Source organism: Microchirus variegatus, assembly GCF_963457635.1.
Source record: "Microchirus variegatus genome assembly, chromosome: 17".
In the NCBI taxonomy this organism is placed as follows: Eukaryota; Metazoa; Chordata; class Actinopteri; order Pleuronectiformes; family Soleidae; genus Microchirus; species Microchirus variegatus.
The window spans coordinates 8,979,690-8,995,430 of NC_139818.1; the positions used below are offsets into that span (position 1 = coordinate 8,979,690).

The following is a 15,741-nucleotide window of genomic DNA, read 5'->3' on the forward strand; positions in this document are numbered from 1 at the left end:
TTTCAGCAAAGAACTTAAAAGACAAAAACAACATACTGTGTGATAAATGAAGGAACATAATGTATAGATGGTGTCTTTCTGCATTTTTCCTTATTGTTTTAAATTTTTTTGAATATTGTATATGAATATGAGAACTAATCGTGACTATTTTTGTTAAACAGACAATTGATACTGGGAAAATGTACATGTTTTTTTTAAACTAGTTATCAACAATAAAATAACTCCATCTCAGATTGAGCAATTTACTATTTATTGCAACTATATCATCATCTACCCTAATGACACAAGTGAGACTTACTACACAAGTTGCCAGTTACACAGTGTTAGGAAGGTGAGCCTTGTTTTATATACAAATACATCTACACTACATTCTATGTCTGTGAAAAATAAAACACTGACCGTGGTCCCCTCTACATATAAAAAAGCGACATGATATACAGTACTTTACAAATACGGTAAACAGTAGATTTGGCAAAGAGTTGTCAGTGACGTTAATGACGTTATTCGTGTTCTGTTTCCTTTTGTGTCCCGAGTGCGAGGAGCGTGTGAAAGCACAGGTAGTGTAGGTGCAGCACAGTGGTCGGCTATTATTAGTTGTGGAGAGTAAAGACAACAATGGTTTTTGTCAGCGAGGGAGAAAAGGGGCAAGAGTGCAGTGAAAGCCAGAGGACACAGTGGGATGCTTCCAGCGAGGCATTCATCAGGAATAAACACCGTGAGAGTCTGTATTCGTGCTCACACTCTTGCTTTTTTGAGAGGAGACAGATGAGAGAGTGATTTTATTCTCACAGTTTAGAGGGATAGTTCAATTTCATTCTTTTTTTTAAAGTGTGGTTTTATGAAGTATACTGTCATGTAATCAGCCTTGACTGAGCTGCGCACGCTCTCTGTGCCGAGAACCAGCCTGCAGTTATGGAGGATCGCACTGAAAAAGAATCATAGATTTTAGCCCCTCAACAAAAGACTCACACCATGGTTATTTTTTTTGTCTTGCCATTTCTGACAGAAAATTTAAGTAAATTCTAATGAGAAAAAAACTGTGTTTTAGTTTGCAGGGACATAGGAGCTGCTGGTCTACTGCTGCCTCATTTGGTAAGTTTGCTTCACTTAGATCATTTAAAACAAAGAATGTCAACCACCAAAGCCACAAAATAACACATTTGAACTTACTGATGGAGGCAGCAGTAGAACAGCAACTCTAAAAATGGTGATTTCCTCTATGGAATTTGGTGTGGGAGAGTATGGAGTTTATAGACTTCGTTTTCCAGTTGGAAAAGGCTGTCTAATGGTATAATAAAGCATTGAACGTATTCCTAACATATCATAGACTAATGCAGGTGTTGATTTTATTTAGAATAACTTGTTAAGTAGCTAAAACCTGTTTTTCCTTGCCGTTGGCGGCCATATACGTCTCGATGTGGAGGGGGGGCACGCACAATTCAAAACCTCACACAATCACACAAAAAACGTGAACTTCCTACTTTAAAATGTATCCCATCTACAAAATGTAAGTGAAATAAGAACACTCTATTGATTATTGCTTATTCTGAGTATGGCAGTTTTCTGAATAGTCATGAGTTATGAGAAAATGCTGTTTACATGGCAGAGACGTATTCTATGGGAATATGCTGTCCATGTAAACAAACATCACCATCTCTCTGTTCATAGCCTTTAATAGATACAACTACACGTCATTACCCCGGCTGTATTTTGGCCCCTATTCTCTCTTTCCCCCTATATGTTCTGTCATGGTCACCAACATTAACACATCCCTAAACTCAAATTTCTACAAGACAAATACAGATAAATACATGGGAGTGAACAGCAATAACATATATTCTATGTAAAGGTGTAGACCTACCAAGGTGAAGAACAAACAGAGCTCAAAGTTTCACTCTAAAAACAGTCAGTTCTAAAGTAAGTTTTCAAATGGAGAGTAAGGCATTTTGTATAATAGACTGTATTCTACTGTCTTTTCAATGTCGTCACAGAACCCAGAGACTCAAATTGAATTTTTCTGAACATTAGTGTGGACTTCAGGTGATTCAAATTGGACTGAGTTCAACAAAATCACAGGGGAAACCATTTAAAGTGGGACTAAAGAATCTGCCCTGTGCTGACGCCGGGTTTAATTACTCAAATCAATCATGAGGTGTTCATAAATCTGAGTTTTCCCCTTGAAACTGGACGCGAGCAGAAACACGCGGTCATCTATGGAGACCATAGCGAATGCCCGAGGCGCCTGGATGTTCAGCTCCTGAGCCGGGATGAAGTGCCCCCTCTCGGACTCCCATTGGAAGACCTGCGTCAGCGAGTAATCACTGCCCAAGATGGCATACTGCCATTTGCCGATGGAGACAGGCTGGAACACCATGGAGCCACGGGAGGGAAACGTCTGGACCTCCTTGAACATGGCACCGTCCCAGCGCATCACCTTGGAGTCCCCGATGAATCTTGTTAAGCATATAAACAGATCACCTTGGGAAAGGACAAAGATTCAAAAGACTGTTTAGTTTAGAGGAAGCTCACAGAAATAAAAAGCAGTTCATGCACAGCAGGTCTACCATAATTCATGTTTTTCACAGCAAAAAAATAGCTACATACATACATGAAAGATGAGCTGTCTCATTAGGAGGAGGAAAAATACAATAAACTTTATATAGAGCTGATTTATGAGCAGGCTTTAAAGCAGCAGACAGTGACATTACTACTTTAGAATGAATGTGACATGTTTAGCAATGAGCTCAAACGTTGTAAATGTCTTTTCATTAAATGAAGAACACTTTTACGTAAAAGAGGGCCGATGTACACTGTGAATCCTGGGCAGTGCAGGGGCGCTGCAACAGGGTGGACAAAGCAAATAATTGCCATGGCCCCCCCCCCAGGAACAGTTGATTGTGGATACATCTTCACTTCTCCAAGTTTGTTCATAAGCACATGGATTCTGCTCAGCATCCTCACTAGAGTGGCATATTTCACTTCCTGCTGACTCCATTTCCTTGGAAACCAAATGGCAACCGGTATAGTAACATCACCCATAAGAATCTGAACTCCCATTCTCCTTATTCTCTGTATATCTGCTTTAACATCTCATTTTATTTTATATTTTATATCCTATTTTCTTTATGTATATGATGTGTTTATCTTGTATCCTCTCTTTCTTATGTTAAGAGTTATTACAGTAAGTAACCTGAAACTGTTCTGCTGTAACACAATCAGTTCACAGGTGTTAATCACACACTGTTGTCCACTCAGATGTGTCGTGTTTAACCTCAGCTAAATCTGGACATCATTGTGCAAAACTCACATCATGTTCCATTTAAGAAGACATGAAATGAGACCATGAAATGTGGAGTCGCCCCCTGGTGGCTATCCAGTATATTCCTACTTCTGGGTTGTCCTCAGCCAGCAAACCAAAAGAGCCCATGTCCACTACTTTTATACAGTCTGTTTGAAAGATCTTTTTAAAACAACAATCTATGTATGTGCCTTTATTTGCTTACTGATTGGTTATCAGTCATGACCTGACTCTCCGCTGTGAGCAAAGTGTGCAGTTGCACTTATTTGCACTAATTTTCACCACAACTATCCTATTTTTTAACATTGTTGATTCTCGTTGAAAATGTATTATGGTTGCAGTCTACAATAGAACACAGCATCAGCAATTCTGACAGAACTTCCTTAAATTCAACAAAAGGCTATGAGCAAGAGACCGCAGTGAGCAATGTCACGCCATGCAACTACCAGAGCTTTGTGATTTTAGAGTGACGACACAACCAAGGAGGCTATGATAAGGGTAGGAAAAGGAAAATATAAAACATTTGTGGATAAATATACTAATAAATACTAAAACAGCAGAGCGGACAGCATCATAACACAAAGAACTCGCTTTTTTAACAGCTTTTTCCCGGCCACAGTCAGACTGATGGCAAATCAAAATCAGTGAAATCTGAAAAAAATAACCAGACACTACCTCACTTTAACCATGTGCAATATTCTGTGCAATTTCACTTCCTCCCCCGGATAAATGTGCAATACCTCCCAGAGCAATACTGCAATATATATATATTATGTATGTGTATGTGTAGATGTATATGTATATATACATATATATATGTAAAGGTGCTGTATATTTGTATATTTTTATTTGTGTTTACTTTTTCTACATCTCCTTTTACATAAAAAAAACAAAAACATTTTATACTATGTATAGATTTGAGCTATATATTTATTTATATATAAATGTGTGTTCCTTTTTGTTAAAAAAAAACTGACCCGTAGAACCCGCAAAATATTTCCAATGTGCCTGGACTGTCTGTCTAAGCACAAATGGCAAATAAAAACCTTGAAACTAAATGATGTTATGTTTTGGTGTTATACCCTTTGCTTGGGGCCCTTTAAACGCCCCCTAGTGACATGACTGATACAATCTGAGCATTAAAAAACAAACTCACACTGTGTGAGTACTCACTATTGATCCGAAAGTGTCTGACAGAGAAGACGTCCTCCATGTCCGGTATGTCAGTCCTGCGGTCGAACTGTTTCTGGCTCCTGTTCCACTGGTACACCACAGGTCTCTGCGAGCTGCTGGACAGGATCAGGTGGGCTTTATTTGAAATCTCCAAATATTCTACATCTGTGTCCCGGTACCACGGGTGGAGTGACTGGTGGGAGTAGAAGCCATTGCCGTTCCATTTGTACACCGTTGTGGAGCCGGCCTGTGAGAGGAACAAACGTAAAAAAATGTCACCTGAGATCGACTTTTTGCTCAAAACACAACTTTTTACAGCTGTTAACAGACCTGTAAATACGTGTTTTGTTTCTGTGTGTATTTATGTCTGTGTGTGAATGCTCCTGTGTGTGTCCCTAAACATATGTTGGAGGCATATGTGAACATTTGGCAATGCCATGGTAATCAGCAGGAGCAGCAGCAAAACAACATGCTGTGTAGAACACCAGGAGGAAAGACTGGTTTGATGCAGTAAAAAGAGTGTTTAAAGGTCCATTACGTAACATTTAGGAAGGTTGGAAAGAAATTGAATACGCGTCCATATTTTTAGGACATCACTGTAAACATCCATCCATCTGTCCATAGTCTCTTGCTTTATCCTTGCTGTTGTAAAAACTCACAGCTGATGCCCCCCCCCCCCTCCCTTCCCCTCTACTGTACTGGTGAATTTATTTTCAACTGAGTATGAGAACAGAAGACATGTTGGTAGGCAGCTGATTTGCATGCATCTATGTTTTTCAATTCTCTCCATCGCCGCTTCGTCTGACAACAGTTCTCTCTGCTTCTTTCTCGCCTTCTCTGCCACAATGAACATCTAAAATAACACTATCCCTGCCTTGATTTGTGTGTGTAGTGCCCTTAAGCAATGTTTCTCACAAGACCCGAGACTTCGCGAGACCTCCTGATTCTGAAAACTGAACTTAAAAGGCTGGTTTTCTGCCAACAGATGGTAAGGTGAGTGGATACCGCCCCCAGTCTACCAAGCAAAGTAACTATCACAATGACTCTGAAGCTGTTAAATTATGGTAAAAATCATGCATAGTTCTGCTTTAATGCAGAATCTTAGAAATGGCTCCACCAACTTAATAAACTTCATAAACCAATAAAGTAGAAGGAGGAAGTGAATATTGGTTGTATAATGACAATAAAGATCCTTTCCTTTCTTTCATTTCCTTGTATGAAAATTCCACTGAAATTTGATGATGTACTTGGATTTTGGGTCCCAAGCAGGTGTGTCCATGGTTTCCATGATGCCACCACCCATGTTTGCCCACATGCGCTTCCCATTGTGAGGCCCATGTTACTACACTCTTGTCCTCATAGGAGAACCCTTTCACCTGGAACCCTTTTGGAGGTTTCCACCAAGAACCCTTTTAAATCCTTTATTCAGGCAAGGGGTTTTAAAGGGTTCTCTGGATCAAAATGTTTCTTACTGGAACCATTAGAGTTACCACCAAGAAGGGTTCCACCAAGAACCCTTGAAAAACCCATTCTTCTGGAAAGGGTTTTTTCAGAAGCAAATGGTTCCAGGTAGAACCTCAGCCCTTGTAGAAGGACCCTTTTGGAACTCGTATTTCTAAGAGTGTAAGTACCATGGGTACTAAGTAGATATGGGCTTGAAGTAAGCACATCATGAAACATGGACACACCCCCTTGGGACCCATCTTGTCAGCCCATTATGGGGCCCACATGTACATGCTGGCTGGGATAGTACTTTTGTGCATTTAGGTGCTTAGTAGAAAATGGACAACCTTAGAGCTGTCGGCGATGACAAAGAACGACTCTCCGTCGATCGTGAAAGTCTCGACGTCATTGGGCTTGCGGATTTTCAGGATGTCAATGTCCTGGATCTTGATGAACTTGTTGGCAGAGGCGTCACGCTTGTAAATGTGCGAGCCCCCAAACAACTGGGCCACGATGATAAAGAGGTGGTTGTCAATCATCATGGGCTTGCAGACGACAGTCGAGGTGCCTTTATGGACAAGAGGAAAGAGGATGATAAACAAAACACATTACTTACAGATAGTTATTGACAGTAATTAAGACAAAGGGAAACTGTGTTTTCAGTGTAAGTATGTCTGGATGACACAGTGAATATTTATCAATAAGAGAATTAAGATGTTTTACAGAGAATTATTGTAATCAAATGCCCTTAGGGGGCCCTTCTCAGATCAGAGCCCCAGGCATCTAACAGCTTTGCTTACCCTGTTGCAATGCCCCTAGTCATTATTACATATTACTTGATATCTTTAAAGAGTGTTTAACTACACTGACACAATACAATGGAAATATAATTCCTAGTACCAGTCATGTCTTTCCTCTGTAAACGAATACACACTGTAATATGAGACAGAAAAATGTAGCAAGAGTGATACTGACACTGCTTTTTCCTCACTTTCAATGGTGTCATAAGGTCTGAAGGTCATCTCAACGTGATCCCATTCCAGGAAGCTGCATGTCCCAGCAAACGGTTGGGGAAAAACAACATACTGATCTTTACCAAAGGTGAAGGCCTCCACTGAGATGGACTCGAACTTCAGCGACTGATAGGAGACAAACTCTGAAAAGTACAACATGACAGTGAATTCCTGTGAGCCGTGTCGGGGCTCTGAGTCATCCTTTCACACTGATGAAAACAAAAACTCGAATTAAGCATTCTGTACTTGTCAGCTTAATTCTCAGCTACACAAAACTGTTGATAAGGAAAGGAGACATGGGAGGAAATGGTGAGGCAGTCATCTGAGGACACTATGGAGCTATAGTCCCTGTGTTTCCTTAATGACACAAGGGCAGACGGGGCGTTAGAATGACCATTAACTGCAGCTGGATGAAAATTCCCAGTAATGAAGGTCCCTTCGTTACACGGGGGAAAAGGTGATACCTGTTGTGATGCAGTCAAAAGAGTCTGGCATTAAGTCATTCATTCTCCTCCCCTGGTGAATGGGTGGACCGCTGCAGAAGATCTCATCCAGGGTGGCATTAGTTTGGTGCATCCACTCTACCAGCCACTTGAGCTTGCAGTCACATATCAGGTTGTTGCCTCGCAGGTCCCTGAATGCATGAATGAAAGGTTTGTTTGTTTCAATATCATATCATGTAATTTATGATGAACTTTTGGATCGTGCGGGTTTCTTTTATAACAAAGGCCACTGATCTGCCCTCTGTCGCTCTTCTATTTGGCTGCAGATTTTGGTTTCAAGCCAACAAGAACAACAAGTCTCTTATCTTCTGATTACACTAGGTTTGAGCTGTTATAGACCTTGGATTATGAGTGTTTTGAACACACACACACACAAAAAGTTTAACATGGCTTGTTTGGTCCTTTTATCTAGCCTTGGTTCTATGGCAGGTTGGCAGCAATTGAATATTGGGCCAAAACATCATATCTTCATCAGGCAACGTGCCTTAACGTCTTCAGTCAGAAACAAAAACCCACATTTGCTGCCGTATACATTTTTGACTTGGAATAATTTGGACAGCATCTCCAAAATCTTACCCACAGCGAGCTTAAAACAGCTTAAAACTCCAGTGTTAACATTGGGGCTACATCCATAGTACTAAATTTAATTTGTCTTAAAAACAATCCACACAAGCCATGTGACATACACTCATGTGTACCTGTGATTCGGGTACAGTGGGTATGTTTGTGCCAGTGTTAACAGGAAGCTTTCTCCTTTTTTACTTATCTGCCTAGTTTCAGAAAGTACTAGAAAGGAAAAACAACACTAGTTAAGTTAACAGAGGGATTTCGGTTATTAGACTATTGACGAGGAAAGATAAGTCCTGGCTGATAAGAACCAGCCAGGAATTGTATGCCGGAAATCTGCATCATCATGGCCAAAGGTCAAATACAGCGCGACACTTTTCGAATTAAAGCAGGATCATTAAGGTTCTTGGTTTGTGGGGCTCTGCAATGCTGGGGTATTGTGGACAGCAGCACAATTCATATAACAGTAGTATGGATGTAGCCCTGTAAGGATAAGTTTCTGTGAAAATGCTATGTCTGAAATAAAGACTACACTCACACTTTGGTCAAGGCTTCCATGCCTTTGAAGACATCCTTGGGCAGGGTCTCGAGATTGTTGTAAGCCAGACTCCTAAAGAATGTAAAGGAAAAAAAAATATATATGTATAATATTACACACAGAGAAAATGCTGAGTCATTAATCATTTGCCTTTTGATGCTTCAGTTTGGACTTTGGAGCAGAACACAAACAAGCTCTTCTAGTCCAGTCATAATCAAGTGTCAACCCACCTTTGAAACCTCAGGTGCAGAATTTTTGTCCAGTGCCATGTTATATTTTTTGTAAACCAGAATAAACCATATTTGGAAGAGATGGCGTGGAAGACCTTCAAATGCTCAGGATAATACTTTACTGCTGTTGTAAATCTAGAGAAGATGACTAGAGACTGACGGTGCATTCACACCAGTTCTTCAAGTTGCATCAGTTATGCTAATGCTTCCTAAAGATGCTTTTGCGTCAGTAAAAACCCAACATGACTCAGGGCCTTGGGCGAATGCTAGCGCAAACAACATTCATAATGATGTGGGAGCAACAGCTTAAATGAAGTGACACAACTTCCCCTTTATCCCAACTCACTTTGATGCAATACCTGCAGCTTTTTGTTGAGTGTTTCTGCAAACATCATCTTGCAAAATAATTTGTTGTATATGCACCATGGTGTACAAATCACAGAGTTATACCCACTCAGGAAAATACAGGTTTCAGACACTTCCACATTGGCTGATATGATCTGTGGACACCGTCTACTGTATGCCTCCTCCACTATATTGCTGGCTAATTACCGGCTGGTTAATTAAATAAAGGACAGCAATTCAATTAAGTGCAAGGAGGGAATATCACTTGTTTAATCATCTTATGTGGAGCAGTGGGATACTATTTCATTCCCTGAACACCGCTGTTTTTGGACCAACTTAAACAGCTGCTGCAGACACGTCCCCCCATGAGACGCCTTTCACATTCAGGCAAGACTGAAGCAGAGAGAGAGAGAGATGTGGCTGCAATGACATATCAGCATGACTCACGAATGTTGCATTATTTATTTGTAAGTCAGTTCAGCAGGGAGAGGAGGGGAAGCCAGTTTTATTTTGAATTTGTGCATGAAGGCACTCTCCAGACAGATGGGGGAACGGAGCAGAGGAGACAGGATTTGAGCGTGACCCCCAGTCGGAGCACTTTAATAATGCATTAACTGTGTGTGATACATTCAGGTTCTCCTCTAATAATGCATTTATTCTGGTTTATGTTTTCTGCATAACATTTTGTTTTCTAAGCCAAAACAAAGAATTGGTCTCCAAGGCAATAGGAAAAGGCATCGTATCCCTTCAGGCGGTTACAAGTTTATTTGATTCAAACGCTGATGTGGATTTAAGTTAAAGAGGAAAAAAGTGTCCCAGGATGCATCGTACCAAATCACACAGCATTCTACAAAGCGGTGCTTATTTTGACACACCAGCTCCTGCAGAAGAACACTTTTATCCCCAAACACAATTATAACCCACTTCACGTAAATAGAAAACACTAACTGAAAAGTACAATAAAACAGTAACAGTCATTACAGTTTAGTGAGCAATCATCAAAAGTAAAACAATAATTAGTAAGATAGTTAGTGGTGCAAAGTTGTCCTAGAAAGTTCCTACCAGGGACAGCAGAGGGAGATGAAGTATGTTAGGGGAACCCAGTGGTTGAGAAGACACATAAGCCTGAATAGTAGATGTGAGTTTGACTCGGTCAATGAGCAGCAGAGTGACATGTGCCCTTTTAGGTTGTTCTGGATAATTTATAAGGGTTTTCACTGTACATAAAGGGAAGCCAGGCTGAAGAGCATCCTACTCTTGGTTTAGTCATAACCTGACTAAACCAAGAGTAGGGTGGTGTACTGAGTCAGGTAAGGCCTGATTTTTCTGATGTTCTAACAGTGTAGAGTGACATGAGCATGCGACTGATGGAACATACTCAGAGAAGGACAGCTGGTCCTCAAGCAGGACACCCAGCAACCTTCATTTGGATGAGGTTGTGAGAGAGGGAATACTTGGCAGGACAGTGATTTTAACAGAAGTACCATTTTGGAGAAGGAAGAGGAAAGAACTAAAAGGTACTAAAACATAATCAGCAAGCATTTTTCACATTATCTTGTCATTAGGCAGCCTTTTCTGACTGGAATATGAAGTCTGTGTCCAAATTTCACAGAGCAAATCAATGATTTTACATCACAGCACACCAGAGTTGTTGGTCCACTGCTGCCTCCATAATCAAGTTCAAATATCCTGGGTTGGAAACCTTTGATTTAGATTTACCTGATGACACTAACTCACCAAATGAGACAGAAGTAGTCCAGCAGCTCCAGATGTTCTCTATAGACTTTGGCACATGACACTGAGCAGTTCACTTTGACATTGGGCAATAGGCGGGGTACACCCTGGACAGTTCGCCAGTCCATCACAGGGCCACATGGACAAACAACCATTCACTCACACTCTCACACCTACGGTCAATTTAGAGTGACCAATTCACCTAATCCCCATATCGCATGTTTTTGGACAGTGGGAGGAAGCCGGAGAACCCACGCACACACGGGGAGAACATGCAAACTCCAAACAGGGCCCGAACCAAGGAACCCAGGTCTTCTTGCTGCAAAGGCAAGAGTGCTAACCACTACACCAACCATGGGCCCCGTAAAATTATATCTAAGGGTGAAACATGTTCTTAACATATTGTAGACTTAAGTTGGTGTTGGTGTGAGTCTTTTAGTGAGTCTTTTGTTGCTTTTTTGGTTGTCTTTATTTGGTTCTCGGCACAAGGGGCGTGCATGGTGCAGTCACTGCTCATGTTTTCAATACTTCATACAACCACACTTCAGAAAACCTGATAAAAAAACCCGTTACCACCTCTTCACATAGCTGTTTGATAACTCCTTAACTGGACCATTGATTTGATACAGGAACAGTGAAATAAAGCATATGTGGGGATATGGATTTTCTTTTTCATAAAAATCAAATCATAACAACCTGCTTGTTGTCCTCTGTGGAGGACAACAAGCAGCTTCTGTAATGCTTCTGACATCAATCTGATATTTTTGACTCCTCTGTAATAATCTAATAACAGTTCAGCACTATTTTCTCTAGTGCCCTAAACATGAGGCATGGAAGTGTGCTGGGTAAAAACCTGCTATAGAACCAAGGCTAGATAAAACGGTCACTTGGTTTGAGCTTGTATTACCACTAAATTTAGCCTTGACCTCAGGGTCGAGCACATTCTCAACATACTTTGCAGTGCAGGGAGAGAGTTCATAGAAAATACTCAATACAAACTTTTTTCCTGTGTTCAGATTGTGTCAGCATGAATATAATTTTGAAATATCACATTTTAAGACCATTTTCCTGCTGTCACTGTTACAGCTGACGGCTAATGTGCACCCACTCACATTCATTTAACTTAATTTTCAAAAAAGCTTTTTTATGGAAGTAAAAATCCCAGACTTAGCAAGTCGTCTCTGTCATTAATATCTGATCTCTTCTCCACTAAGTCAAAACAACATCCAGAGACACCATGATCCGCCTCTGAGCAACCTGATCCAGCTGCCTCCGTCAGCCAGTAACCTTGTGAACGCGGCCATTGGCAGCGAGCACTTCTGCCTGCCTTTGCACTTCAGACAATGACAAAGTGATCCAGCCAGTGAAGAGGACATCGGATGCACCATTTATGTCAGAGTACCTTCAATATCCAATTACGTTTTATCAGTATTTCCTCTTGAGAAAGGAGTTACGTGGCAAATTTAAAGGCACCTGCTGCAAAAGCACAAAGAACTGGTAACGAAGGGAGGAAGAATTACGGATATAGCAATAACAAAATACTTACAGATGTATCAGTGTTTTTAGGCCGCGGAAAGCGAATGGGGATATGAATGAAATTTGGTTGTTTTCAATAAATCTGTGGAGGAAAAGTATTTTATTAGTATTCGAACAGATAAGAATTGATTAAAGCTGAAGTAAGTTGATCAATAATTCCTTGATGACATGTCAGAATAATGTAAATCAAGTGATGTGAGAGAGACTAAGACCTCTGCACCTAGTCTGTCTACAGCCATGTGAAATTCAGAGCCATGATGGGTGATTTTAACCAATCACAGAGCAGTACAGAGAGAGAGGTCGCTCTCATTGGCTGCTGTACTGAGCAGGGGAATACTTACAGATATTCAAGATGTGGTAAACCAAGAAAGGCATCCTCATCTATCAGGTCAAATGAGTTTGCTGTAAATAACCTGTGAGGAAAACAAACAAATAATATGAAAATACAATTGCATGATTAACAGACTCGATATAGTTGGTGCTTTAAACATGAACACATTTTTATGTGTAGTTATTTGCAGCTATTTCCATTTACTTTAATGGTTTAAGCAATATCCATTGCACTTCTATTAGTCGTATGGGAGTCCTTTTCCATGATTTTCATGAGGTTTCTGCATTTATGTTTTTCATCAGTAATTTTATTAGTTTTGAGCACATTTGTTAAGGGATAAAGACAAAAGATGCCATTGTCAAATCTGTCCACACAGTGGTGTTTAGATGTTGAGTTGCATGGCGACATTCCCACGCTGCACACAGGAAGTGACTTCTTTTATGTCAAGATAGATGGAGGCAACAGGAGCATTGCGCTAGTAAAGCGCGACGGCTGCAATTTTATTCATTCTTTTAGAATATGATGAAAAACCCGAAGGCGTGTCCTCGTAATGTTCTACTGTCATTCAGCAGTTGGATAGTATAAATGCTTCTTGACCCTGCCCGTGCTGCTGCTGTATACACACCAACGCTCCCTCAGCCAAGTCTGATAGTTTTATTTGAGCCCTTCAGATGATGGACATTTTTTTTCTGTTCATGAAGCCCAGAGGCAGATTAATAACATCGATAACGACTAACAACACCAGAAGTTACGCGCTGCTGCTTTAAAGGCACAGTGTGTAAAATTTTGCAACATGTTTAGGTGAAGTTGCAGCTGAATAGCGCTCACTTTTCTTTTACAATCCAAGTGTGTTGAAGAATATATGTAGGTTACAGTTAGTTAATATCAAAACTCAAAAGTCATTCATAGAGGGCTTTTGTTGGTTCAAATCGGTGGCCACCATAGAGCTGACCTGTCTCCAGATATAGAGTACATATTAAGAGCTCTTTCCAGGATGAAATACAATCAGTTCATTGTACAAATACATAAAATATAATATTAACTATGCCAAATTAAAATTCTACACACCGAACCTTTAAGCTGTAAGGCAATTTCTGACTATGACCGACACAAATAAACACATGTCCCAGCAAAACATTTAACAATGCATGCAGAAATCAGTAATATAAGTGGATTTTATCTGTGTGGATATGATTTTATGAAAGCCTTGTTGATAATTTAAGTCAGTCTCTCTGTCCTCAACAACACTCGCGCACACACACACACACACACACACACACACACACACACACACACACACACACACACACACACACACACACACACACACACGCACACACTGCTCCCTGCTGTTAGTTGTTGTTGCCATGTGGTCTATTGCATAATCCTGACACCATTACAGAGAATCTCCCTTTAAACCAGCCTCTGAACAAGTCCACTGGGGGAGACCCTTCCTACAGAGCACTGAGTAAACATATAAATAGATAGTTTGATAAACAAACATACAGTCCTAGTGGTTTAACTTGAAGTGCCAGAAGGGAGAGACACTTTAATATGTTCTGTGACACAAAACAATTTCCAAAAAAATACATTATGCCACGAATCGCACTTATTTCAGTCAGAATGATCGCGATGGGACATTTTTTTATAAACATATACAATTTAATTCCACAGTGTGGAAAAAAAAAAGCCCTCAAAATATGTTGAAATTCGTGCATAATTCACTTCTCTTGCTAACATACAGTGATTTATTTTGAAGTGCCACAAGGGGGAGCCTGTGTCTTTCTAGTCTTTCCAGGAGGCCATTATAAATATTGATCTTATTTAAGATTCTTGTTTTTCAATTTAAAATATTCACATCAAATATTTATCCGTGTGAGCTGCATGAAAACTTTTAGATTCTTACTAAAAAAAAACATCAGGTTATTTCACTTTGCTTTAGAGTCATTTTAAGAGTTTAAAGCTGTTTTTGTTTTACAGTTTTTTACAACATTGTCATTTTTTGTTATCAGGGATGATTGTGACAGGACATTTGAAGTGACAGACAGACAGACAAATAGACAGACAGACAGACTCACAGCAGTTGCAGGGCAGGCGTGTGAACAAAGCTCCCTCCAGTGATCTCACTGAATCCAGACTTGACAAAAGATCTGAAGGTGAAAGTAAAAACAAAGATGAGATATTTAATCTGCATTTTAAAGACATGGATTCGAAAATAACATATTGAATTATTGAGCTGCAGGGGGACTTACAGTGAGACGACATCCGGGGGGAAAGTGTGTGGCACGGATCGGACATTCTCACACAGAGCGTTATCTTTGGTGCAGATGCATCCAGCAGGACATCTGGGCTGCCTCACCCTCCGAGCCTCTGCCGCTGACACCAGGCTGACGGCGGCGACCCACACAAGGAGCATCCGTGCCCTCCATCCTCTCCCTGGGTGTCCCATCTCTCTTCTGTCCCGCGCCGGAGGAGGACTGTCTCTGTCTGCCTGTCACTTATTACGCATGCAACTTCTTCTGGAACAAAAAAAAAAAAAAAAAGCAAACGCAGTCTTGCGCTGTTTCCTGCTGCTTTTGTTTAAGTCTCCTCGCTTGTTCTTGTTTGTTTTTAATGATGGGAAGCGGCTGTTGTTTGCAGCCTTGTCTCTATGCGTCCTGCGTCTCAGTGGGAAGGCACCCGTCCAGCGGATTGGTTCTGCAGGGCGCAGGATTGCAAATGCGGGACAGACAGGGCACACATGGGACCAGTCTGAGGTTGTTAATCATGTAAAAAAAAAAAAAAAAGGGAATCATATTAACGCCCCATGTGAAATAAAAGCTCCATAATAACAACAACAACAATAATAAACACCAGTTAAAATTGGTCTACTGCTGATTAGTCTGCTTCTTATTCATAGAATTTGTCTTGACTCAATGCTGGAGCCATGAAAGGAGGGGGGGTACAAAAAAAAAGACAAAAAAGCGTAAATTCCCGTGAGAGAAAGAGAAGAGAAGAAAGAGAGAAGGGTGTCAGAGGGTGGGGGAGGCC

The 15,741-nt window shown here is 40.7% G+C and overlaps 1 protein-coding gene across 1 annotated transcript; it reads right to left on the minus strand.

Annotated features, from left to right (window-relative positions):
• Nucleotides 1–1,438: 1,438 nt before the first annotated feature.
• On the minus strand, nt 1,439–15,300 carry lgi1b (leucine-rich, glioma inactivated 1b). The gene is made up of 10 exons (XM_083903413.1): nt 14,964–15,300; nt 14,790–14,861; nt 12,722–12,793; nt 12,391–12,462; nt 8,536–8,607; nt 7,392–7,561; nt 6,906–7,070; nt 6,262–6,482; nt 4,472–4,718; nt 1,439–2,478 (listed from the first exon to the last, which is right to left on the minus strand). Exons 1-10 carry the CDS (start codon nt 15,158–15,160, stop codon nt 2,129–2,131), a joined length of 1,638 nt encoding a protein of 545 aa, XP_083759539.1. The 5' UTR covers nt 15,161–15,300; the 3' UTR covers nt 1,439–2,128.
• Between the last annotated feature and the right edge of the window lie 441 nt (nt 15,301–15,741).